The 25244-nt window shown below is 54.1% G+C and overlaps 1 protein-coding gene across 4 annotated transcripts in view; it reads left to right on the top strand.

The window, feature by feature from the left end:
* The window catches only part of NTNG2 (netrin G2), a 51802-nt gene that overhangs the window by 19619 nt on the left and 6939 nt on the right, over nucleotides 1-25244 (top strand). For 3 of the 4 annotated variants that reach the window (XM_055806214.1, XM_055806283.1, XM_055806148.1), the window contains exons 3-8: nucleotides 4107-4750; nucleotides 16527-16699; nucleotides 18436-18462; nucleotides 20428-20565; nucleotides 23173-23241; nucleotides 25105-25179. In XM_055806214.1, coding sequence (XP_055662189.1) covers nucleotides 4107-4750; nucleotides 16527-16699; nucleotides 18436-18462; nucleotides 20428-20565; nucleotides 23173-23241; nucleotides 25105-25179 — 1126 coding nt within the window. The remainder of the gene's footprint in view (nucleotides 1-4106; nucleotides 4751-16526; nucleotides 16700-18435; nucleotides 18463-20427; nucleotides 20566-23172; nucleotides 23242-25104; nucleotides 25180-25244) is intronic. The other variant, XM_055806354.1, reaches the window with a different exon arrangement.

Genomic DNA, 25244 nt, shown 5'->3' with positions numbered 1-25244 from the left:
ATGCATAGAAGCCATCAGGGATCGTGCATCTCCGTTCCCTGATCTCTGGGAAGAGCATATGGCAGACAGGCAGAGTCCTGGCTCCGCTCCCCGGTGCTCCTGCCCCACCAGGGCCCCTGCCAGGGATATGCCTGGCCAGCCCTGTCCCTCCAGACAGGGCACTGGGGGGCGGATCATGTTTGTCAGACCCAGTTGCTTCCTTCACTGCCCCTGGGAAGCCTGTCCCACCGCCCACCCTGGTCACCCTTCACTGCTCTGGGTAAATGCTTTCTTATTGTAGTTTGGTCACAGAGTAACCTTGTGTAACTTGGCCACTGCTTAAGGAAGTCTCCAAAGAAAGCCTTAACAGGAGCATTATCCATAAGACCCAAAGGTGAAGCTGGCCACTGTGGCCCGCAAATACTCAGTGGAGATTCATCTCACACCAGCTCAAGGGCTTTGGCCGCCTCGATGGCTGCCGCACGCAGGCAAGGAAGCCACATGGCAAGAGCACTCTTGCCAGGACAGTTCTGTTCACGCAGACTGCTGCTCACACAGAGCCATGCCGAGCAGCAGGGCTCCCCAGGGGTTTACTGGGGAGCTTTCTGCTGCCATCTCAAGCCCACTGCCCACCTAAGCCCCCCAAAACGCTGCACTGCGGCACCCTTCTTCAGACAAGAGGTGAAAACGGACCTCCGGGATGGTCTTTTTGGGAGCATCCTATTAAGCCATCTGTATGACCACATTGGCAGTGAGACCATACTGCAACGCAATATGTTGCCTCAGCACAAGAAGCACACTCAGAGCCCCCAGCACTTCAGCTGATGGGGATTTTTCTTCCTTTTCCATCAGCCACCACTGTAAAGCTGTGCTAAGAGGCAGCTACATCCCCCAGCAGGAAGCTGTGTCTCATTAGCAGAGGTAAACAATTCCTCTGAACGTGACGAGTCAGGAGAGCATATTAAATATGTCAGTGTCTTAGGGGTTTTTTAATCCCTGCTCCGGAACAGCGTGCCTCAGCAGGAGAGTACCCCCCCAGCACGGCTCAGCCCCAGCACACCCCAGCTGGCATCTTCCTTTGCTCAAGGCATCTCCCCGCCTTTGGGAGGGCAGTAGGGTGCACCTGGGCAGGTGCCCTCAACATCAACCACCTGAGCAAGCCTCAGCACTCCATTTATTTCCCTTGCTCAACTGGCACAGCTGCAAACAAGTGGAAAAAACCCCCAACTATCCAGCCATTTGCTTTTAAAACATCCGTTCAGCATCCTCCCTGCTTTGGGGCTGGGCAGCGCGCCGGAGCTCAGTGGCTCCGGTTGCAGCCCTTCCTCCCAGCGCACACGGAGATGGCAAAAACCACACGTTGCTCAAGTTAAGGCTGTAACAAGAGGAGCAAATCCCAGCACGGCACTGGTGGCTTTACCGGCAGGCAGTGTGTCCGAGAGCAAGACAATGCTGAAAATAGTATGAGTTTTGCCTTGTTTTATCAACTGGCTTCTGCTGCTTTCCCTGGCAGCCACATGCACGCACGCACACACACCCCCAGTGCATGCTTTATTTACAGGAGTCCCCTTTTCTTCCCCAAGGATGCTGCTGCATCCCCTGCAAAGGGGTCTGATGCTCACATACAGATCAGCTGCTCGCTATTTCGTTTTATCCCCGCTGCTGGCGGAGCAGCCTCCTGCCTTATTTACAGCGTGCTACTCACGCGGCTCAGGAGACAGAATTATTTATGTGCTCCTGAGCTTTTCTAGGCTCCTCGGTGCTGTGGCCTCTGCTCCCTGGGCGCATAATTGTGCACATTCAGTGCCTGTCTCGGAGCAGCAGGGAGGCACCAACGGCCCATTTTACAGACACAGAGTGAAGAAGCTCCAAGTAGTTCCCAAGGCTTTTTGCTGTCCAGCCAAAGATGGCAAAGCCCAGATTTTCCACAGGGCCTCATGTTACACAGCAGTTTCCGTGCTCAAAGCCCAGTCCCACTTTGTACCAAAGAGCACCCATTTGTACAAGCCAGATCCTCTCCTCTGCTTTGCTCACGGTATACACAGGGCACCCTAAAAGCAGGTACAAGCACTGACACTCCAACAGTTTCCCAGGCCAAAACAGGCCCATGGCACAGGATCCGTCCCCAGTGCCACGGACACAGGAGCAGCCTCTTCCCACGCTTCCCTGCACTTGCAGTGGGGCTCTCCCAGCCCTGGGATGCAACCAGGCTGTGCAGACCCCAGCCCTGCACCTCACTTGTTTTGAGCCCCCAGGTACCAGCATCGGCTCCCTGTGACAGGGGACCAGCAGCCCCCCGCACCCTGGTGCTGCAGGAGGTCCCCAGGGCCGGGCAGGAGCGCGCTGCCCCCCATGCACAGCACCTTCCCACAGGCTCCCCACCACACACAAAGCATTCGCAAACCAAACCACGAAACCTGGCTCTGCCTTACCTTACAAGTCCGCTGTGCTCAGGAGGGCCAGACCTCACACCCAGCAGGATCCTCACCTCCAGCCATCAGCTCTGAGCAGCTCCAGCTGCTTTATCACCTCCTCCTCCTCTGCCAGGTGCCTTTGCCTCCCTTACGAGGGTCCCACTGCAGCAGAGCCCACTTGTCTTACCAGTCCTTCTCCCTCCCTGATCCTCTGGATTTTGAGTCCAAGAGGGAGGCAGAGTGACAGCAGAGATGCTTCATGTGCAAAAACAGATTTGCAGTGTGTTGCAGAGGTTTTTTTGCAGACAGTACCCATTATAACGCAGCCAGCCCCACATCAACCCCAAGGCAGGTCTGACCCACATGCTCACGGAGGCAGGGACTGCAGGGCAAGTAACAATGGGCTTTAACACACATCTGGATGAGCAATAGACCCATGTGGCACAGCTAACCCTGATGCCCACCTCCAAAACTTCAACATTTGGTGTGTGACCTTGATGATATTTCCTTAGTGCAGTTCAGCACAGGTGGATGCCTGCCTGTGTCCCTGCAAAACATGCAGGCTTGGCCATGCTTTGTCATTTGTGGGCAAAATGGGACAGCTGGACCTTTTCCCTCATTGCCTAGGCCTGCAGGTGACAAGTGACATAGCACTGGATGTTGTGGCCTGGATGGGATGAGCCATCCTTCCCACCATCATCCCCATGGGTGGATGAGGACCAGTGCACCTCCTGCCTGAAGCTGGGGAAGGCAGCATGGCTTGGGAAGCACCTGTCCCCGCAGGCAGCAGGGCTGCCAGGCACAGCTACCTAATTCAGTTTCTGCAAAGACATTACCTGACGTTCCCTTCTATTTGCCACGGGCTAAGGGTGCCTGGACAAGCAGCAAGCGGCAGGGGGGGTGGGGGTGGGGGGGTGGTTAGGCTGCAGGAGTCCCAGATCCCTTCTGGGTGCTGGCGGGTGAGCACGGAGACACCCCGTTCCCTTCCCGAGCCCCTGTCAGCTCAGCCCCCGGTCAGTGTGGGTAGGCTGAGCAGTGGCCATCTCACCGGACTGAGCGGGTGCATCCTGAGCGTACCCGCTCTGCGTGGCCCCAAGGCCAGGATGCTGTCCTGGGAACAGCAGAGACACAGGGAGCACAACTCTCTGCTCGCTTTGGTACAGGCCAGTCCTGTCCCTGCTCGGAGCTGGGAAATTGGGTTTCCCTCCTCTAGCCCTGCTCAGAGGTACTGGAGAGACAGTGTGTCCCCAGGCCATTTGGCATCAGGAGCCACGAGAGGCATGGATGTGCTCTGGGGATTTTAGCCATTTGGTTCTTGCAAGGGAGAGGGGAGAATGCAGCTTTCCGTAGGCTTGTAACGTGTCCAAACTTGAGCGGAGTTCTCCAAGACCGTCTCAGGGAAAGCGCTTTCTATGAAAATTGCCCCCATGCCAAACTGAAACGCCCTTTCCCAAAGGGCCTTTCAACGGAAAGAGCACGGCCGTTCTTGTAGCAAAGGCAAAGCCACATCTTTCTGTCTGAAATTCATGCTCAGAAACAGCACCATCCAGAGCCAGACCCCTGGCGTACTCCAGTTCAGCACAGCAGTTCATGTTTGATGCAAGCAGCTAAACCCAGGACCCAGTAATGGTGTGAGTTTGGCCGCATGCCTGCGACGCCCATGCGATGCCCAGGTGTTACCTTCTTCTCTTGTGACCGTTGTTGTTGTTCCAGGAGAACCCGTACCTGTGCAGCGATGAGTGCGACGCCTCCAACCCGGACCTGGCCCACCCACCAAAACTCATGTTTGACAGCGAGGACGAAGGGCTGGCCACGTACTGGCAGAGCGTGACGTGGCGCCGGTACCCAGAGCCGCTGCTGGCCAACATCACGCTGTCCTGGAACAAGAGCATCGAGCTGACGGACGACATCGTGATAACCTTCGAGTATGGCCGACCCACCATCATGATGCTGGAGAAGTCACTGGACAATGGGAGGACTTGGCACCCGTACCAGTATTATGCAGATGACTGCATGGAGGCCTTCAGCATGCCAGCACGGAGGGTCCGGGACCTCTCCACCACCAGTGCCAACAGGGTCCTCTGCACGGAGGAGTATTCCCGCTGGGCGGGCTCCAAAAAAGAGAAGACCGTCCGGTTTGAGGTGAGGGACCGCTTTGCCATCTTTGCTGGCCCTGACCTGAAGAACATGGACAACTTGTACACCCGGCTGGAGAGTGCCAAAGGGCTCAAGGACTTCTTCACCGTCACCGACCTGCGGATGAGACTGCTGAGACCGGCCCTGGGGGGCACCTACGTGCAGAGGGAGAACTTGTACAAGTACTTCTATGCTGTCTCCAACATTGAAGTCACCGGCAGGTAACGGCCACTGTATTTCTTTGGGTATCTCTTCTCGGAGGGATGCGAAGAGGGTTACTGCTAGAAAACTAAGCTGTCAGCGCTTCTGTCGACCAATAAGGTTACCCGTGGTTTCCCTCTGAAATCCCCTTTCTCCCCAGGCAGGTTAGTGCTGGTAATAAATCAGATGTGTCCTTGCAGGGAATGGCTGGGGCACCTCCAAGGCCGTGTCTGAGAGCAGGGCTGTGTCCCCCCGAAGCCGGCGTGGGGGAAGCTGGGACACGGCTTTGGGGGGGATGGTGGCGGTCTGCGTTCCCTCTGAGACCCCGTCCCCAGCTGCGCAAACACGGCCAGCCTCTGCCCAGCAATTGCAGGGGCAATGCTAGTGGATCCAGGGGGAGGTGAGGGATGAGGCTCGCCCCGCTGAACTCCGGCTCACGGCCAGTGCCGGCAGGACAGGTCATCCCAAGTCAATCCTGCGTTCCCAGATCAGCCCTGGCTCTGGCAGATGAAGTTTGGGGTGACGGTAAACCCCCCCGACAGATCTGAGGCAGGGGAAGGCAGGAGGGGGGGTTGTTTCTCCTGGGTTTTGTTTTTCATTTCTCTGTACGATGCCATATGTTACGTTATGACATCAGCTGAAAAAGCAAAGTAAGGTGGAAAAATGCCGAGATGGCTAATTTCCCATCCAGCTCGTGGATTCAGCTTGTGTGAGACTTACAGGCAAGAGGGGAAAAATCTTCCCATCACCCACCTCGTGCTAACAAGAATCACCACAGTGACAGAGGAGCTGTTTGTATCGGTTCCAAACTGTTTGCTTCTGAGACTTGCAAGCAGAAATGTTTTGCAGGTGCCACCGAGGCTGGCTTTGAATGGGCTCCAAGGGGAAGGAAGATGCAGCGTGGGGTGGGAGAGCCGTGGGGGCAGGCAGGAGGCGGCGGTGCCGGCAGCAGCAGGCAGAGGGGCTAGGGCTCTCCCACCGGGTGGGCATGAGCCACCGTGGCTCTCAGCTGGGCTGGCAGCACATCAGGGTGCCCACCATTGGGACTGTTCAGGGAAGAGCCCTGGGGAGCTCAGGCACACAGGCAGAGGTGTGGGAGAGCACCTCCACACCCATCTGCAAGCGCCCAGGTCTCGGTGCAATGTGCTTCTGCATGAATGTGTGCGGAGAGACATGTTACATCTGCCCGTAAGAAGTATTGCCGGGGTACTAAATACCCACTGTCCTCAAACGGCTCGGGATGGGGTGAAATAGCAAAGTGAAGAGGGTGGAAGGGAGGGAAAGCTGGCAAAGGCGAGGGAAAAGGCAGGCACATTGCCTTCCCCTCCACCCCAACCACAGCCAGTCCTGCCCCTGCTCTGTCTGCCGCAGCCCCACTGCCTGCAGGGACGCTGGACGTTACTGACAGCAGCGGCCACACCACGGGGATCGATTCCCAGCCAGAGCCCCCGCTGACCGGGGCGACTGGCAGGAAGGGCTGGAGCTGGTGTACGAATTTATCCAGGCTGCTTAGGCTCTGTAACGGGGACACAGAGTTTTCAGCTCAGAAAGTGGTAAATTAGGATTAAATGTTGGATGTCGATGCTTCTGCAATGGCCTTTGGCTCCCAGGCATGGAGGTAACCGTGCAGATAACCGAGGACTCGTTACTGCACCTGCAGCAGCTTCAGCATACCTGATGCTTTAAGATACGTGTTAAAATATTCTTGGTTTGTTGTGAATGCCTCCCTCCTCAGAGCCCTTTGCCTTTTCTGCCTGCCTTAGGCAGGATATGTTGCTTCAGGACTTTTGACTTCAGGCTATGCTGGTGGGATCCTCCACAAGCTAGCACCTTGCTGGATGTCAGCTCTCTTCCTCCCCCCACCAGCTTTTGAACTCACTGGCCAAATGTAATACTATTTAATAGCAGCAGAGATTGTTTCAAGAGATAAAATCCCTACAGACTTTGTGAAAAGAGGCAACTAGGGCAAGAGAGGAAAACCTTTTCAAACACCCCTGGGAGGGGGATGGCACAAGCTCTAAGAGACATCTGAGACTCCACCAGCTGCCTGCACCCTAAAGACAGCGCTGGCGAGGGAGGGCTGGGCTGTGGACGGTGGAAGCTGCAATGCTGCTTTTTTGCTGGGGCCAGAATGAGACTGGTTGGGGGTTGTTGGCTAATTGCTGGCGGGCTCACCCCGGAGCTGGCGTGCTGCCGGCGCGGACGCCTGCCCACGGCTGCTGCAGAGCAGCGGCTCCTGCTGTCTCTGCTCCCCTCTTGGCTCTGTTCGCCATGAGCTGCCTGATGCAGCAGGGCCTCCTCCGAGAGGGCTTTTCCCAGCCCAAACTCCAAGCCCCAACTACAGCAAGACCCAGCTGTGCGCTGCTCCGCTCTCCCCGACCAGCCCCGCTTGCTGGGCTGGTCCCTAGAAGAGGGGGAAACTCATCCTGGACAGGGAAGAAGTCGATGCCTGTCCTGCGCTGATTTTTCCAGCTCCGATGGGCACAGGGCAGGGAATGACGACTGGTTGAGGGGCTGCGGATAAGTGGTGTACAAGGCGGAGAAGCTTCATATGAATCGACTCTGCTCCTGTGATCGTTCCAGTCCCAGCAACCGGGTTTTTTCACTGGAAAGCAATCTAATTGCAGCTGTAAGCAAAGCCAGTTACGATGCAGGGACTAAAACCAAATTAAATCTTGTGTATGGCTCAACAAGGGGTGGGTTATTGAGAGAGAGGAGAAATCAATGTGAGCCTGACAGGAGCGCGGCACAGGAAAGGGGGAGGCAGGGCTGGGGATGGATGCACACTGCCTCTTCCGGGATGTGGGAACAACCATGTTCGAGGAAGAGGAGGAAAGTGCCTAGACAAAATGGGTGGGGGGTGTTAGGGATCCACTACAGGGGTCATGGAAATGAGAGGGAAGAGGGTTATGAAGAAATGAGGGCTCAAAGGCAAAAAGCACAGGGGAGCAGGGCTGAGAGCAGCCCCAGGAGGCTGGAGGAGAGGGGCTCAGCTGTGGCATGTGGCACTGCTGGAGCAGTTGTGCTGTCAGAGTGCGTGGCATCGCCTGTGCCCATGTGGCACCAGGATGTTGGCAGGCAGCTGGCAGTGCCCACAGGGCGATGGGAGACATGGCAGCTCATTTACAGTTGATGGTCATGGTCAAGGGAAGAGCAAAAGGCTTTGCCCTCAGAGCAGACCATGAGCCTGGGCGGTTTCTTGTGCCACAGCCTTGGCTGGTGGACTCAGAGAGGTACCTCTGATGCCCTCAGTCCATGTGCTCCTGGGCCCCCATCCAAACATAACCCACCCTTCACCCCTCTGCTTCCCACCAAGGAAAACCCCTCACTGTGATCTCCCAGAGCTTTTGGGAAAAGCAGAAAAAGATGGAGCAAAGGACATGGGGAGAAGAGGAAGGAGTCTGCTGCCTTCTCTCCTCCTGTAGGCCAGATAAACGGGGGCAGTCAAGAATTTGCAAGGATCTCCAAAGCGTCTGGTGAATCCTGAGGGTCACTGCTCCCTTCCTGGGTGTTGGTGCAATGGGCTGGTGCTCCAGGGCCTCCTCTGCCCACTCCATCTGCGTCCTCTCTTTGCTTAACCTCAGCCAGGTCCGTTTCCCCATTTATGGCTGACAGTTTATTTTTACTCTTTCTTCTTGGTGTCTTTTTCTTTTCTTTTTTTTTTTCTTCTTCCATCCTGTCCCTATTGATCCGCAGAGTAACTGGAGATGCGGAAGAGTCAAGACAGGAATAGACACGAGCAAACCCTTGGCCTGTGTGCTTGTGTGTGTGCCAGGCAGGGTGCGGAAGGGAAGCGGAAAGACTTTTCCCCACAGATGTCTATTCACTGCTTCATTTTCTCCTCAGTGCAGCAATGAGCTCGGTCATCTTCTTGGGAATGGGTGAATGAGCTTTTCCTGGCTGCCAGGACTGACGGCCGGCACGAGGAAAGCCGCCGGTTCTTTTTCCATTACACACCACGTCTCTTCGGAGTAATTTTTTCCCCTTCGTAACGTCAGTCACCACAGCGCTCAGCAGGGCAAGCTCCATCATGGAGACATTAATAAGCCATAATTGAAGTTAATGTGCCATGGCCAGGACATGTGGATCCAGTTAGGAGGAATCAGATTGAGCAGAAGTGAATCAATTTTAGGCTGATTATTAAGATTTCTCTCATTCGTTCTCCGTGCCCCAACGTATGCTGTCTGTCCGTCCGTCCGTCTGTCCTGCCAGTGATGAGCAGTCCCTGGAGGAATGCAGGAGGAGGGAGTGTTGCTCATCACCGAGCCGCTCCCTGTAACAGTGCCTCACCTGGGCTTTGCTCAGCCCAAAGGGTCACCAACGAGAAGACAAGGTTTCCAATTTTGTAACAGCATTTCCTTTCCTCCCTCCACCAATTGCTTTTCTGAGGGTTTCCTTGGCTTCTCTTTTGCTTACACCAAAGAACTGAAGGGAGGCCCTTCGTGCTTCCCTGCTTTGATCCCTGCCTTCCCCTTGGGCGGTTCTTGGTGCCCCGCATGGATGCTCTCCGGGAGGCTTTGCTCTCCGCATGACTTGGAGTGGAGAGTTTACACTAGTGGAGCAGAATGAATTTGCCCAGGCCATAATCCTGGTTCCAACAGCCAGGATCAGGCACTCCAGACCTGGAGGATCAAGACCATCCCACAAAGCGCCTTCTCCAATAAACTGAGCTGGTTAATTCTCCGTGGTACCCACAGGCAAGGGATACATTTTTCGAGATTCTTGGTGAGTCTTGGGATTCGGTGATGCTCAATGCTGTATTGGTGTTAAAGATGAAGCTATTCCTGCTCAGCCTGGTGTCTGCCTCCTGCTTCTGTCCTCCAGGCCAGTGCAGCTCAGCACTTCCCCTGTGGTTCTAGCTCAGCTCGAACCAGGGCTGCCAGTGCAATGCTCATCCTGGCTGCTCCCAGGCTGCTTTGCCCTGCTTGGATATTCCTCCTTCTGGCTCTGTTGATGAAGTTGTTGGAGAGCCTCCAGCCTGTCTTGACTTCTCCAAGAAAGCTGTCTCTAAAAGGGAGGAAAGAAGGAGGTTTGGTCCATGGAACAGCCTCTTGTTAAGGGTCTTCGGTTTTGTGTAATGACCAGTGCCCCCACTGAGCATCTTCCCCTGAGGAGCAGGGTGGGACCTGCCGGCTGCACCACTGCTGCTTTGCAGAAGGGGGACAGGCAGTCCCTGTCTGTGGGATCTGTGGGAGCCTGGGCTTCCCCAGCCCCAGTGCTGGAGCATCACCCCCAAAATAGCCACAGGCTCACCCAAACCTCCCCCAAGAACTAGCCCAACACCCCTGCAGACCATGGTCAGCTTCTGCCCACGCTCAGTAGCTTTGGGATGACCAGGAAAACCAGGGTGAGCACTGCCTGTGCCCATCCCCCCTCCTCCCCCCACAGCTCCTGGCAGCCAGACTCCAGGTCCCAGGAGGTAACAGCATCCTCGTGTCAAGGACGGCCGGGTCTGCGCCAACAGTGCACTGTGCTCCTCAGCCCGTCCTCGCCTCTGTGCCGGGCGGCCCCTGAGAGCTGAATTTCCCTGGCATTCCTCCAGGCTGGAATTATAGCTTGAGTTCAAGCAAAATCTTGTTCTTGGTCATATAGTTAAATTAAGTTAATGCGCAGCAACTGTTTGCTTGGCTTTCCTTGAGTCTCATAAAGGTTTTTACTCCCACTGCAGCAAGATGGAGGGAAACTGGCTGAGCAGGAGGGAGGGAGTTAGCGAGAAACCCAGTGAGCTCCTCCTTCCCCCAGACACTCTGACACTTTGTCAATAGCCGGAGACGGATGCCCAAGGTCCTATTACCTGCTCCTGGCTTTGGTTTGTGAAGGTTTTTATTTCCCCTCCGATTTTGTTGCTGAGTTGTGTCCGGCCCTGAGCAGATAATAGAATTTCATCGATAGACTGAGAAGGTGATGTATGTTAAAGCACTTAATATAAACAGACTTCTACAGGAGCCCAAATTCAATTTGGCCAATGAACTCAATTGCAGGCATTATTGCATTCCAGGAGAAAGACCAAGAGCATTTATACATGCTGCTCTGCAAATATTTATGTTCACATATCTGTGTGATGTCCTCTTCACCCTTCCTCCCTTCTGTTGCCCGACCCCCTAATGGGGAAGTTTGGTTTCGTGTTTGCTTTTTAAGACAGTTTTGAATGTAAATAATGTTCCACCAGTCAGCAGGATCTTGACAGCTGGTGAGTGTCAACTTATTTAAAATAAATAGCCTCTCGAATGGGAACAGCCAGCTATCATGCTCTCCACTTTGGCATCTTTTAAATTGTCTCCTCGCTGTAACCCAAACCTCAAATCATTTCGAAGCGCAGCAAGGAGGGTTCCTCCCCGCCAGGAGGACTCATCCATCCCTACCACACAACCAGAAGTGAAAACCCACAAGAAAAAAAAAACACTCACAACATGTCCCTCTGACCTAACCCAGGGCCTTTTTTTTCTTTTCCAGTTTTTGGCTTTTTTTCCAGGCCACTCCCCCTGGTTCAAGCAGAAACAAACAACGTGTTCAAATGTTTTTTCTGCCCCCTTCAGCCCCTGGACCATTGGCTCAGTTACACTCCCAGCCCTGCTCCCAGGATGAATGAGCCACCATCACCTTCTCCAGCCCTTTCAGCCCTGCCCTGGTCACTGGCAATAGCAAACCTCTGCCAGAGCGATATCCCAGCAAGGCAAGTCCTAATATAACTGCTCTCCACAAAGGGATGGTGCTTCTCCCATGGCCCAGCCATTAGAAGCTATTTTTACCTGCTTCCACACGCACAGATGGGCCAGAAACAATCCAAGCTCAGCACCCGTTATGCTTTGCCCAAAAGATTTGCTCCCTGCTTTTGCTGAGCTGCCAAAACAGTTGCAAAAGAGCAGGTAAAAAGTGGGTAAGTCATGGCCAGGCAGCTGCTGGAGCATGCTGTGAGCAACGGCTGGGGATGACAATAGAGATGGATAAGAGTTATTCATGTTTCCCCGAGAGCTGAGATCAGTTGAAACATCGTTCTCCTCGGGGACAGAGAGGAAAGAGCTCCCTTCAAACACATGGTCCCATGAGACTCATTAAAGGCTCATCAATTACAGTGAGAGCAAACAATTCAGGGGGAAGCTATCATAAGCCTTACTTTGGATGGCAGTCATTAGCAGCTCTCTGCTGCGCTGCCTCTCCCAAAGCCAGCTCGGGCGAGCAGAAAAGGAGCAGGGGGGCAAAGCCAAGCTGGTGGAGGGGGGAAAGCAGGAGCCCGATGGCCCGGGAGCCAGCAGGAGGGCACCAGGTCTCCACAGCATCCCTGGAGCCGTGTGGTAGCATCCTCCAGGGTGGAGGTGAGGGCGCAGGCTGGACTGGAAGGAAACTGGGCAGGGAGGTGGTGGCCCACTGGAGCAGGCTTCTATTCTCCCACATCCCTGCCCAGGCTTTTTTAAGGAGCTCAGGGCAAGGCAGGATTGGCCCACAGTGGGAACTGGTGCATGGGGATGGAACAGCTCTCCAGGTCTCCACCCAGCGAGTGGTTCTTCCAGCCCTACTCAGCACCACAGCAGGGTCCTGGCAAGATGCCTGGGGTGGTGCCAGCGCCCCAAAGCTGGCTCATCCCCACAGGGAAGGAGAAGGATAAAGAGATGCTCTTTGATTTTTCTCTGCGTTACTTCCCAGCTCTGCAAGTGGGGTTACAAACAGAAAAGAGGTTGTAAAATCTGTAAGAATCCTTGGAAGGAAAGTAAAGGGCTGGGGGTGGCTTTTTAAAATTATTTCAGAAGTCATTAGCAATGAAAGCTCAGAGACAGGGGCTGCTTTCCCATTCCCAACCTGGCTTCTGCAGGTTTGCGGCACTCACCCCTGCCTTCACCCCCTTCCTAAGCCTGTGCACGGGCATCTCCTTCCCTCACATGCCAGCCTGGCACCAGATGCCTCTCCAACCGCTCGCTGCTGTGACCTCCAGGATGCTGACTTGGAGAAATGCAGAGATGGCAAACTGTTCTTTATGGCTGTAAAAAAAAAAAAGAGAGAGAGAGAGAGAGACAGAGAAAGAAAAGGACATTTTCCTGTAAACTTTCCCTGGCGCTCCAAGCTCCATGATGTTCCCTGGTGGAGACATTGGCAGCATCAGACCACACTGCACCACTCTGAGGAAAGGCAGCAGCTGAACGACCTGCACTAAAATAAACTCATAAATATCCTGTCGTGCAAACTGTAACGTCTTGGGCCACACAGCACTCCAGCTACTTTTGCTGGGAACAGTGTCAGCCAGTTTCTGTTTAATGCAAAATACACTTGTGTCACCTGCTAACAGCCCAGCACAGGACTTGGGTGCCCCCGGGCCATGGAGGGTGCCTGTGGGTGCTGCAGCTCCCACTGGGTGTGCACTGGGGCTGCTCTCCTCCGGGCTGTGCCCCACCACGGCTGCATCCGACGTGGGCTCTGAATGCTCACCGAGAAACAGCACCGTCACTGCTAGCTTCGACCCATGAGCTCCAGAGGAGAAACACTCCCAGCTCTTCAGATCTCCTGCAGAGCCAAAGAAACCATTTTGCAATGAGCATTTTGCTGGAGCAGCCTGGGACTGGAGCAGGGCCATTGCTGCCTTCTGCAGGACACAGCGCAGGTGTCTGCCCCATGCTGCTATTTAAGCTTTATTGCTAAGTAGCTCCTAACCTTTCCCTTCAGCCTCCCTTCCCTGCCATGGCTGGCCGCCCGAGGAAGATGAGCAGAGGCAAACAGGACTAGCAGCTCCCACCCAGGGGACCGGGTTAATGCCATTTACTCCACCAGCTGGATCTTGGCTGGGGAAAGACGTTGTGCACGTTCTAGCGCATGTCCTTGGGCTACAGGCCCAGAGGAGGAGGCAGAGAAGCCTCAAGAAGGAGTTGAAAGCCCAGGTGCACAAACCTTCACACAAAATGGGGCTGGCTGAAGGCGCTCAGCTGTTTGCCATTAAGTAATGCAGCCTGATTGATTGGGCTGGAAAGTGCTGGGTGGCGGGGTCAGCTTGCTGGGGTTACAGTTCTCTGCTTAGATTGATGATCCTCAAAGGTCGAGTTCAGAATGCAATTCCCTGGCAAAATGGATCCTTTGGATAACAAAACTTTTGCACAGCATCCAAGGGCCGAGCAGTAAGAAATATGTGACCTGGGCACAGGCAGGTGGGGTGACTGGCTGCCTCTGCTTTCTCTTTATTCAGTTTTCCTGTTTACACCCATTAGGAAGTGAGGGTCTTCTCTGGGAAGAGCAGTGCTCCATCACCCCTGCACTCAGTGGCTGGGGGACGCCCCTGAGCCCCCACCCCATCCCACTGGCAGGTGCCTTTGCAGGGGCAGGAGGGGGCTGGGGGCTGTCCTGCGGGCTGGTACCCAGCTCCCAGCCCTCAGCAGCCAGCGAGCAGCGTGTGTGTATGACAGCACTCCTGACTGCCTCCTGCACACACCCTGCCTCGCTCTCCTGGCAGCGAGAAGGCTGGGGCTTGCTGCTCGGTGGCGGCAGCTTTGTAGCTGGAGCCAAATTAATGGCAAATGAGTTCCCCCTCCTGCAAGGCAGCAGCCAGCAGAAGCCCTCTGCAACACTGCTTGGCCCTCAGCAGGGCATACCAGGAGTAGGGACGTGCTACAGGTAGAAGGGGGTGATGGGGACCAGGAGGTGGTCACCCAGGGCTGATGTCCCCATTGCAAGACTAGCAGGTTTAAGGCCAGGAGCCAAGCGCTACCCTCCATGCCAACCCAGACTTCAGAGGAAGCAAGGGGGATGCCGTGCCCTGCCTTCCTTGTACCCCTCCCCTGAGGCTCCTAAACTCCCCCCAAGCTGGGTTTTAAGGCTGCGCCCTGGAGCTGGCTCCCATCCCCTTGTTCCCACCAGTGGGAGGCGGGAGGAGAGCTGCAGCCCCCAGAAGCTGTTGCTCTGATTCAGGCTGCACCCAGGGCAGTAGCAGTGAGGCTTTGACCTGCTTTAACCCGATATCTTGCTCGCTTTCTTCTCATCTGCTCGTTCTGAAGCGAGTGAAGGAGGCCGTGCTGTGTGGACACTGAATAATTCAGAGTCAGGCTCCACAGCACCCCAGAGCTGGGCATCGCCTCTGCCAAAGGGCTGGGATGGCTCAGCCAAAATCCTTCCTCATCAGAGGCAGAGGGGACATGGAGCAGCTGAAATAGAGCATCCCTCCTGTGTAGGTACCAACCAAAGCTGCTTCCTTCACCTGGACACTGGGATTCGTGGCTTGCTCCCAGAGCACTAATGCTCAGAGGCTGTTAGTGCTTTCAGCCGTGACGCGGCATCTCCAGCTCTCGCTAACACACAGATTCAAGTGGAGCATGCTGAGTGTGTCTGCTGCTGCTCCGTGGACCACATTTTCTTCTTTCCTCCCTTTTTGAGACAGCAATATTTCCTCCTCTGCTTGGTCAGAGGCAGGGTTGTAAGATGGGGAGAGAAACTGTTCATCCAGCTTACGCTTAGCCTCTGAGCAGGTTTGCTAGAATTAAGGACAGGGAGGGGAGGGGGAGAAAGAAAAACAAAATCATACATGAAGGCAGCTCATCCAGCCATGCGTGAGGAGGAGGAGGCAACGGCAGCCTCAGTGGGTCAGGCAGGCGGCTGGGGAGCATCTCTGGGGGCTCCAGGGGAGAGGGGGAGAGGCACCCAGAGCTGGTGGGCATGCATGGCGCTGGCGGCCAGGAAAGACCCAGCTCACGGCTCCCAGCCTAATCCAGGTTGTTTATCCCCATGCAGATAGAGCACCAGAAGCAGCGGGCCACGTTTCCTCATCTCTGCAAGCAGTTCGTTCCCCTCAGCTCTGCATCTCATGTACAATTAGCCCTGTAGAACGAAGCGCTGCCCATCAGACCTCTACTGGGTCACATAAGGCGCCGCTTCACTGTTCTCTAATGGCTCTGCTTCTGAGGGCGTAAATTATTGCACAAAGCAATGAAAAACCAGTGGGCTGTGTTTGGGATACAGTGTCTGGAATTAAATGAGAGGGTTTGGTCCCCAAAGTCTCCATCTGATGGCCTGAGCTGGGGCCCAGGAGTTACCAGAGCCACGTCTGAGTTATGGGCTCAGCCTCTGCGCGAGTCACCTCCAGAGCCTGAGCAACAGGAATTACTGTGCATGGAGATAATTATTCCCTGCGTACTGCACTACAGCTCATTAAAAGTTTGTTAATGTTTTCAAATTGCTGAATCGTGGTTTTCGTCGTCATCTTCTCTGATGAGGCAGGGATGGAAAGGCAGATTCTGATGGCGCCTTGTTCGCGGTGTTATTTTGGTGGCAGCAGGCTGGGGCTGCGCTGCACGTAAGGAAAAGGGTTTGTGTTGTGCAACTTCACACCACAGGAGAAAACGCTCTTGACTTTAGCACGCTGCCCAGGGTCAAGGGGCTGAGCCCCACCAGCATTAGCCATGCTCCTCCAGCTACAGCCCGAAGCTCTCCTCTCTGCCTCCAGGTAAAAGCCTCCCTCTGAGCTACTCACCCAGATTTCCGTACCCGCCTGAAACGTGCGTGGCTCCTTCCTGGAGTCTCAGCTGGAAATGCTGACTTACCATTAAACGGTCTGTGCTACCACAGTTGGACGGTGGGAGTAAAATATCTCTCATCTTGGAATAGAGACTGCAGATCCACCTCGGGCGAGGAAGTGGAAATCGTAACCCCAGCACCAGATACTTGGGGAAAACAGCTGAGTTCAGTGAAAAAGCCCTGCAGAAGGACCAGGAAAGGGGTAACCAGCCCAGCCTCGCCGCTACATCGTCACGCACATGGACGGCGCTGTACCAGGGGCACGGAGGAGCAGCCGTAATACCTGACAGCTCTCCTGTCTTCCTCTTCCAGGTGTAAATGCAACCTCCACGCTAACCTGTGCACCTTCAAAGAGGGCAGCCTCCAGTGCGAGTGCGAGCACAACACCACGGGGCAGGACTGCGGCAAGTGCAAGAAGAACTTTCGCTCCAGGTCTTGGCGAGCAGGATCCTACCTGCCTCTCCCCAACGGGTCCCCCAACGCATGTAAGTAACCTGCAGCGAGCCAGCCCGGGGCGCACCCCCACCCTGGGCTGCACAACACCTACAGATGGGGGCGGATTCTCATCTTGTTCGTCTCCGCTCGAAGCAGTGCAGGATGCTCCGCTCCCGAGAGGGAAGCGGGTATTTACCCCTGTCTCGGTACACAGAGAAATAAGAGAGGCTCTGGGTGGACGCGGAGGCGATTTGACTGGTAGATGAGTGCTGGGTCCTAGTGATGATGGCCTTGGGCCAGGATATAGGTCCATGGCTTTGTGTCAGTGCAAATTACTGTCCTTTGAAGATGTTATTTAGCCACGGTAGACCACGGGCTGTCAAGTAGTCCATGGGCTCAGTGCTGGCACTGCTCAGCTGCAGGAGTGCAGGTTGCTTTCTGGATGGCTTTCTGGATCCTGTTCTGCGTCTGTCAGTATTTCAGGCAAGCGCTGCAAGCTGCGGTCCCTCTGCGCAGCTCCAGTCTCATCCAATTGCCTGCTGGAGCAAGGCACTGACAGAAGCAAAGGTGCACAGATGAGATGAAGGATGCGTAACCACCATCGTTTGAGCAGGGGAATTAGGGCAGGAAACATCACAGATGGGCCGGTTTCTCCTGGGTTTCTGTCCAGTCCACATTAGCAGACTTGTTTAAATGTCACAGAGCCACAGTAGCCACTCCAGCCTTTCAAGCAGCAGCTTTGAGCATTACCAAAGAGAATCTTTTCCCTCCCTCCCCAAAAATTTTTTGAAAGATTTATGTGCTTTAAGATGATCAAAGCTGAAATTCAGGCTCCGAAGGCCGTGATGGGAATGTTTTGTGTGTGCCAGGGCTGGTAGACGAGCAGGTTCTTTGAAAGGGAACGAGCTTGTCAGCTCCCACCAAGTGGCTGCATTGCTTCAAAGGAGCCTGGGAGAGTTTCTGGTGTTGACAGGCACAGACATGCTGTTCTCTCTCTTTCCCTCCCCTCTATTCCTTGTGTCTTTTCCTATTTCTCTTTCTCCTCTGCTTTTTCCTCTCCCATTCATCTCTCTTCCAATCTGTCATTCAGTCTTCTCCCCCTCTCTGTGGCTTCCCCCTCCCCTTCATCGATATCCTCTTCCTGTCCAACAGCGGCAGTTCTCTGAAGCCCCCTCCTCTCAGTGGTCCAGCCTCTACCATCATTGGTCCTGTGCTTTATGTTCATGCAAAGCTGAGCCTTCCCGTCATTCACCCACTTGTTACAGTAGGGAGGACCGTGGCCGTTAGCCTCCTGGGTGCCAGAAGCTGGTCCTTGGGTGATCTTCAGCTGGCGGGTTTGAAGCCAGGGGCTTTGCAGCATCCCATTGAGCCAGTGCTGCGGTAGGAAGGGTGTTCAGCCCTTCTGTTCACCGAAAACTGTCCCAGATGCAACACCTGGCTCAGACCCTACAGCTTGTGCTTTGCCCAGTGAACCTCGGAAGATATGCTTGTCCTTTGACAGTGGGTCAGGGAAATGGTTAATGGAAAAACCCATCAGCAAGGACCACACTGGTTTTTCTTTCCCAGGTGAAAGGCTTGAGATGCCAAGACCCCAGACAGCGCTGTCTGGCTGCCTCTCTGGTTTGACAAAAGCAGCTCTTAAGACGTTGCAGCAAACTGATATGCAGAGACCCCCACCAACTAATTGCTGTTTGGTCCCTCGTCGTGTATCTGTTTGATCTTCTGCTGGTACCAGAGCCGATGGTGTCCTGCTTCCAGTGACCAGGCTTCTTCTTGTTTTTTCCAGGTGCAGCTGCAGGCTCAGCCTTTGGCAGTAAGTAAAAACATAACTGAAATGCTGGCATTTAACATCGGTGCATGGTCCTTGCAGATGTCACTAGAAAAAAAAAAAAACACCCCATGGTTATTTTCTGTCCATTATCATTTTCCAGGCAGTAAGTCTTCCCTAATTGTGCCTCATTTTCTGTCCTGTCAAAGAGTCTGATATTTTCTTCCTTTGACTTCAGTAGCCTCATTTTGCCTCTTCCTCTGGCATGGTTTCCCCCCATGAGGTTCGTTAGTATGGCAGCCGGAAAGGAAATAAAAAAAGACTCTTCAAAACCACCAGTGCTCGCTGTGAACTCCCCCCCCCCCCCCGCCCCCAGTATTGCAGACTTCTGCTCTGAGAAGGAGCTGGGTTTGAACTATCTGGCATAGCATTCAGTCTGGGTCACTTTGGGGTATCGATAAAAAAAAAAACCCAAACCCACGGAGAAAGTATGCGTACATCTGTATGTACATGTGTATGTACATAAACATATGTCTATGAAGTGTTGGCAGCAGAGATGGCAGAGCTCAGCAGGGATTTCTATTGAAAGCGTGATGGTGTGATAGGACTCCTTATTTAACAAAGCTGGAGGTAGTTTGACATCAAAGAGCCTTGAGTTTTGGGTAAGCAGAAACCTGGGTTTGAATTTTGTGGCTCAGAATTACCCTCCAGAAGAAGCGAATCAGAGAGCTGAATGAATAATGAATTCTTTGGTTTGCAGGCAAGTGGAAAGGATCGGAGGAGAAATAGTTTCAGAGGAATGCAAATGTAATTAAGAAAAACGCACCTAATTGAAAAGTGGAGGAAGGTTTTTCTGGGTAAATGAACCATATTTAGATTTTAAGCAGTTTAAATTTAAATGGTTAAAAAAACCAAATAAAAATTAAAAGTCTCCCTGAAGTAATTTAGGATTTAAAAAAAAATAATAATGTTTTAACAGTCCAAAATATTCTTTGCTTTTCGGGTCAAAACCATTTTGATAACTCTTTTTTTCCCCTTTAACAGTGCTTGGCATCCTCAGTGCTACCGTTGTTTCACTGGAAGATGTTTCCCATCAGAATTTTCTGCTAGGGAGAAGCTGGGGGGGTGCTGGGAGCAACACGCAGGAGGTGGACAGGAGGGATTTGTGTCCAAGGCCAGTTAAGGAGAGATTATTTAGCCTGCATAGGAGACTAGAAGTGACCTAAATTAAGTATTTAAACTAGCTCAGGGCTATTATGAAATTAAGCATGATAATCTGCATGAAGCAGGGGGACAAACAAGGACAGGAGGGCAGCAGGTGTAAGCTAAGTAGGAATTTGTGTTTGAGTATTATTTTAGTCGGGGCTGTTGTGGCCAGCGCGGTGGGGTGGGCACCGCACGCGGGATTGCTCCCGCTCGGCTCCACGGGGGCTCGCTGACATTAAACCACCAATTAATTTCCCCTGCTGAACAGAGGGTGCCAGTGGTAATTAGTACGTGCCAAGGGTACGGGTTGGTTTTGATGGTGCCAGGTAGTTTGCTGCCTGTAGGGTGGCAGAAGGGAATGGAGCAGTTCATGGAGCCGGGATAGGCAGGGCTCTTGCCAGCTGGCACACAGACACCAGGGACATCAGACCCCCTGCAGGGCGGGCTGGGGGCTCCTCTGCACCTCCCGCCCGCTCTTCCCCATCCCTACCCAGGCGTGCTTTTATTTCCCCTTTTCAGCTTAATTGGTAATTAGTTTATGATCGAGCTGTAAGTATTTAAGCCAATATCTACACCAACAGAGTAAGCTGATACGGCCACAGGCTCTGGCCCCGGCACGCACGCGCTGCATCCAGCATCATGCTGCCGCCCTAATCCTCTCAGTGCCCCAGTTGTAACCGCGCTGAGAAAAACTGGTCACCAGTTCAGCCCCAGCAGCAGCAGCCTGGCGGGTGCGTGGGCTGGCAAGGGAACCCCCCGCTGCCCCCCAGTAAGTGCCTCCTGCTTCTTCTCTTTGCTTGCTAGCGTATGAGCGACCGCAGCGGGTCACCACCGCAAAAACCACCACGGCCAAAACGACCACCACAACAATGCCCACCACCACCACCACCAGCACCACCACCACCACCACCACCCCCCTACCTGCCACCACCACCCAGCCAGGTGGGTTCCATGCTCCCTGCCTCGCTCAGAGGGCCAGGGCTCAGCTGCCGGGCTCCTTTCTCCTGCTTCCCATCCCGGCCTCTCCGGCAGCGGTGGGGATGCCGCATCGGTGGCCCTGGCTATCTGCTCTGTAGGATGATAAAGGGACATGGATAAAAATCACCCTGACTCAGGTCACATCCCCCAGCCTCTGGGCAGCCCTCTGTTCTCTCTATTCAGTCCAAGGATACTTGGACACTTGTGACACGAGCTAGGAGCAAGCGTTACGGTCCCTGCAAGCAGGGAGCCAGCCACAACGGGTCCACCTCAAAGCCAAGAGACAACCACGCCGTGGGTTGACATCCTCCCCCCCAGCTGATCTCACTCTGCTGTCGCTCTGTTGTCATCAGGGCAGCAAGAAGCGAAGCCAGGAATTGGATGTGGGGGATGCAATGTTTTTTCCTTTTTTTCCTCTCAATTCTGTACTTTTAAAAAGAAAAGGTTTTCAGAATTCATCCCTCCTAGAGCCGCTTGGCAGCACTGTCCTACACAGGGCTGGCACGGCTGCAGGAGATGCTCTCTTACAGCTCCGTCACTAGGCAGGGCAGGAAAGCAAGGCAGGCTTACTGTCCCACCAGAAAATTAAATCACGCATCTGTCCTGCCAGGCTGGGAGGGAAATTGTACCCCATCCTGCTCTGCCACCAGCCTCCAGGTGCGGTACCTGAGCCGGCAGAAGAGCTGCTCCCAGAGCAGCATGGCGAAGGCTGGGTGCTGCTGTGCCTCCCCAGCCCCTCGCTGGGATGGGAACCCTCCCCAGCACAGCGCGCGAGCTGCCACCCCTGCCCCTTGCCACCAACAGAGCAGCCTCGGGCTTTGCTAAGCCGCACCAGGGACGGGCTCTCGGGTGGAGGGAGAAGCTGGCTGCACCCTTGCCGGCTCTCCCAGCGCCGCAGCCAGTCCCTGTGGCCAGGCTCAAGGACTCCGGGACGCCATGAAGGCTGGCCGCGCCGTCAAGGGCAGCGCCGCGCTCTAACACTCCCCAGGCAGCCGCGGTGCAAGCAGCCAGAAGCGTGCAGGGCTGGTGCCGACACGTGCCAGAAACACCCTTTCCTAGTGTCTAAAACCACCCCACAGAGGAAAACTTCTGTCCTTTTCCCCGGGGTTCCTCCTTCCCTCCCTCCGTGAACAAGGAGACAGCGTTTTCACTTGTCATTTGGAAATGAGCAGATAAAACTTAACAGCAGGCCATTTTTTTTAAGCTTCTCATGGGGGAATTAGACACGCATTCCTCCCCTTGCCATGCTTTCTGGGCCTGATATTTCCCAGGAGGACGTTTTACACCCACAGTATGTTAGTAACAGTCTGTCTGGGGGAGCTGCCAGAAGCCAGTCAAAGGGATGAGGAAACTTGATTGCATGTTTATGCAAATATAGATATATTCATGGAAGTACCCTGCTTGAGTAGTTAATCAGGAAGCCGAGGGTTTAGCTCCAACTTCCATGCAGTTGGAATGACCCTGGGCAGAAGACAGTAAGCCTCTGGTGCATGAAAAGATGCTCTTCACGCAGGTCCACACCATACACACGTGCTCATCCCCCACCCCTGCCCAGAGCGTGCAGCATCCCCATGGCCCCAGCAGGGACAGGGCGCCAAGTCAGCGGCTGCACCACGCGCCTGGGGGCACTCGATTTTTATCCATGCTCACCTGTAGCAGTAGTTTAGGTCTGGTGTTTTGCAAGTGCCGTGCACGTGTGTGTGGTTTGCAGTGCCCTGCCTCGCTTGTGTCGTGCATCTGGGGCAGGTAGGACGGTACCTGGGTGGGCTTGGGGGTGCTGGGGGTTGCCTCTCCTGCCAGACTGCTCTGAGGGACCTGGTCCACATCTTGCATCTCAGGGTTTATTCCTTCTCCAAAACCTTCTTCCTGGGCAGGGAAAATGTTCTCATAAAGCTTTCATTAACTGGTGGCAAGGGACAAAATAAAAAGTAAATCGCAGTCCAGCCGCCAGATCTCTGGCTCAGTATGGTCAGGCCTGAGCTCTGGGCTCCTTGCCCCCATCCAGACCCCCACCCATGTGTCTGCAGAGTCAGGTCTCAGGCCACAATGGTGCACTTGGGGATGGAGACAGTCCCTGGAGGGGCTGCTCCAGTTTGGGCGGCAGCCAGGGCCGCCCAGGGGACCGCAGGGACCTGCTCTGATGCTAGAAGTGCGTTGTGTGCCTTTGACCAGCAACAGGGAATCAAGGCACAGCCTAACTCTGATCTGCTTTTGGCCAGAGACGTTCCTCCTCCTCCAGTCCTGCCCCATGTAAAGTGCTTACTGAAATACCAGGACACCCCCAAGGGGCTGTGAACCTGACTCGCCTGGACCTCAGGGGCAACACCTTGGTAAAGGGATCACCCTTAACCCCAAGCTGGGTCAGAGTCCCAAAGCGAGATACTCTGTCATTACCTCCTTTCTGAATTATAGATGCCTAAACGAATCCCTCCTTGCTTTAATGCCAGCTCAGCCAGCCAGCCATTAAAAAAAAAAAAAGTCCTGTTAGAGTCCTGCCCCATCCCTGTGCAGTTTCACTCTCTGATTTACGCACTGTCTTCTGCCCTCTCGATTCCTGCCTCCCACCATAAGCGAGCATCACCAGACCAGCCTCTGAGTTCACTGCCTCCACGCCCGTGACAGAAACACAGAAAAAACCAGGTATTTAAAGCCAGACCGACGTGTTTCTCCCTTCCCCGCCGTGCCTCCGCACACCAGTGGGTAGCGGCCAGGCAGAAAGCAACGCTGCACGTAGGCTAGAGGAGCAGATTAGATTTGGGTTGTCTCTGGGTCGCATGGATCTGCTAGACATCTGCCTCCTTTGGCTGCTGCTGGTGTTTTCTGTGGTCAAGGTGGAGCTGTGGTCATGTTCGTAGGATGCTTTTGTGCCCGGTCGCCTGTCATGCGGTGAGAGGGGGGAGAAGGGGGAGCCGATGGGCACAGCCTGCGGTCTGAAGGCAGGCGAGGCTGCCAAAATGGGTAGAAGGGAAATCGCAGCGTTACCCTAAGGAGGATGAATTAAGTGCTATTCTCATTTGCCTTCTGCAGTTCTGTTATTTCAAAACCCTCCTTGAAGCCTGTCAAATTCTTCCTTGCCATTTGTTACATTTTTCCCACATTCAAAATAAGCAAAAAAAAGCGCTTTTTTTCCTTTTTTTTTTCCTTCCCCCTCTGGTTCGTAGCAGTTTTAGCAGTGTCAGTACACCTCTGGGAAAAACAAAACCAACCCGTGCCCTGCCTGGTGGGTCAGAGCTCCAGCAGCCAGCGCAGACACCTGGCTCCCTGTAGGTCCTGCAGAAAGGGGACCGCGTGGTTATGTTCTGAGAAGGACTTTTTGGGGATCCTTCCCCACTATACCAGCACCGTTTGCCCCCATGGTTTTGCTACGCAGCATGACTTGTTGGTTCAATTCATTCTGCTCCCCTCAGAAATCCACCAAGAGCAGCAGTTTTCATCGGGGCTGGTAGAAGCCCCTCTGTGATAAGAGCTGCCCAGGGTTTCCCATTTGTGTGAGCTGGGTCTGGGGGTGAAACATGTCTATCCCCCTCCCAAAATGTAAAACTATCCATTAATGTCCAAGAGCTACAAGGGAAAGGTTCTCAGGATAATGAGCATTAATAATTTTCCTGGCTCTGTAAATGCGATTGAGTGGAGGTGTATGTGAATGACTAAAAAGCAAAATGCCTCCAGGGCTGTTTTTTATTGTGACTCTAATTAAACCCTTGCCAATTTGCACAGGGCTTTTTTTCATATTCTCTTTAACACCATATTAATATCAATTGGTTTCCACTTTCCAGCTGAAAAGGACAATGTCTATCACCTTCTTTTAGAGCTTTCCTTTAAAAAAAAATATTTTTTTTTCTTTTTTATCCTGCATTGTTTATCATCCCCTTGACGAGGCTGGGAAATCACATTTCTCTCCTACTCAGGTTTGTCCTTTGAAACTTGGCAAGGATCAAGAGATATTTTTTTTTTCCTCCTCCTCCTTATGTTACCCAACTGGAGCTTGAAATTAATAATATGGCTTTTCAAATTCTGTTCCTTGGTTTGTTTTCTAGCAAACCTGAAGATTGTTACCAACATTGAGGGGACAGGGAGGGGTACGGAGCCAGAGGGGTGAGGGCTAGCAGGGAAAGCAAACAAGCCATCTACGCAGCTCTTGCCAGTGTAGCTTCTCTGCAGTGGCTTGCAAATTCTTTGTTATTCCCAAGGGAAGAGCAGAGCCTAGAAGTTTGGGTGAGGAACCAGGACTTTGTGCCTCCCCCCTAAGGCTCAGCTCCATTATTCCCAAGCGGAGGGGCACGGAGCAGCTGCCGAGATCCTTGTGCCAACACCGGAGCAGAACGCAGTGCGCGGCTGGGCTGAGGACGGGCAGCTCAGCACATCGCTGCCATCCTGCCCCGGGACACACCAGCTGCACCTGCACGGCACGGGGTTGGGGCGGTGGTGTCCTCCAAAGCTCTGGAGGCTACCAGCTCCCCCAGCACTCCCAGTAACACAGCTTTCCCCTTGGATCGCTCCAAGACTACACCAGCTTGTCAGCAGCTGCCCCGCTGCAGGTGGGCTCCCCCCCGGCCACGGCTGGCCCAGAAGCAGAAGGTAGGAGACGTGGCTGAGCTGGGTCCTACCAGCGAGTCCCAGCTGCCGGCGCTCAGCGAATGCCA

The sequence above is a fragment of the Falco peregrinus genome, chromosome 1 (genome assembly GCF_023634155.1).
Source record: "Falco peregrinus isolate bFalPer1 chromosome 1, bFalPer1.pri, whole genome shotgun sequence".
In the NCBI taxonomy this organism is placed as follows: Eukaryota; Metazoa; Chordata; class Aves; order Falconiformes; family Falconidae; genus Falco; species Falco peregrinus.
Note: the sequence above shows the minus strand (reverse complement) of the source record. Positions and strands in the feature narration are given on the sequence as shown.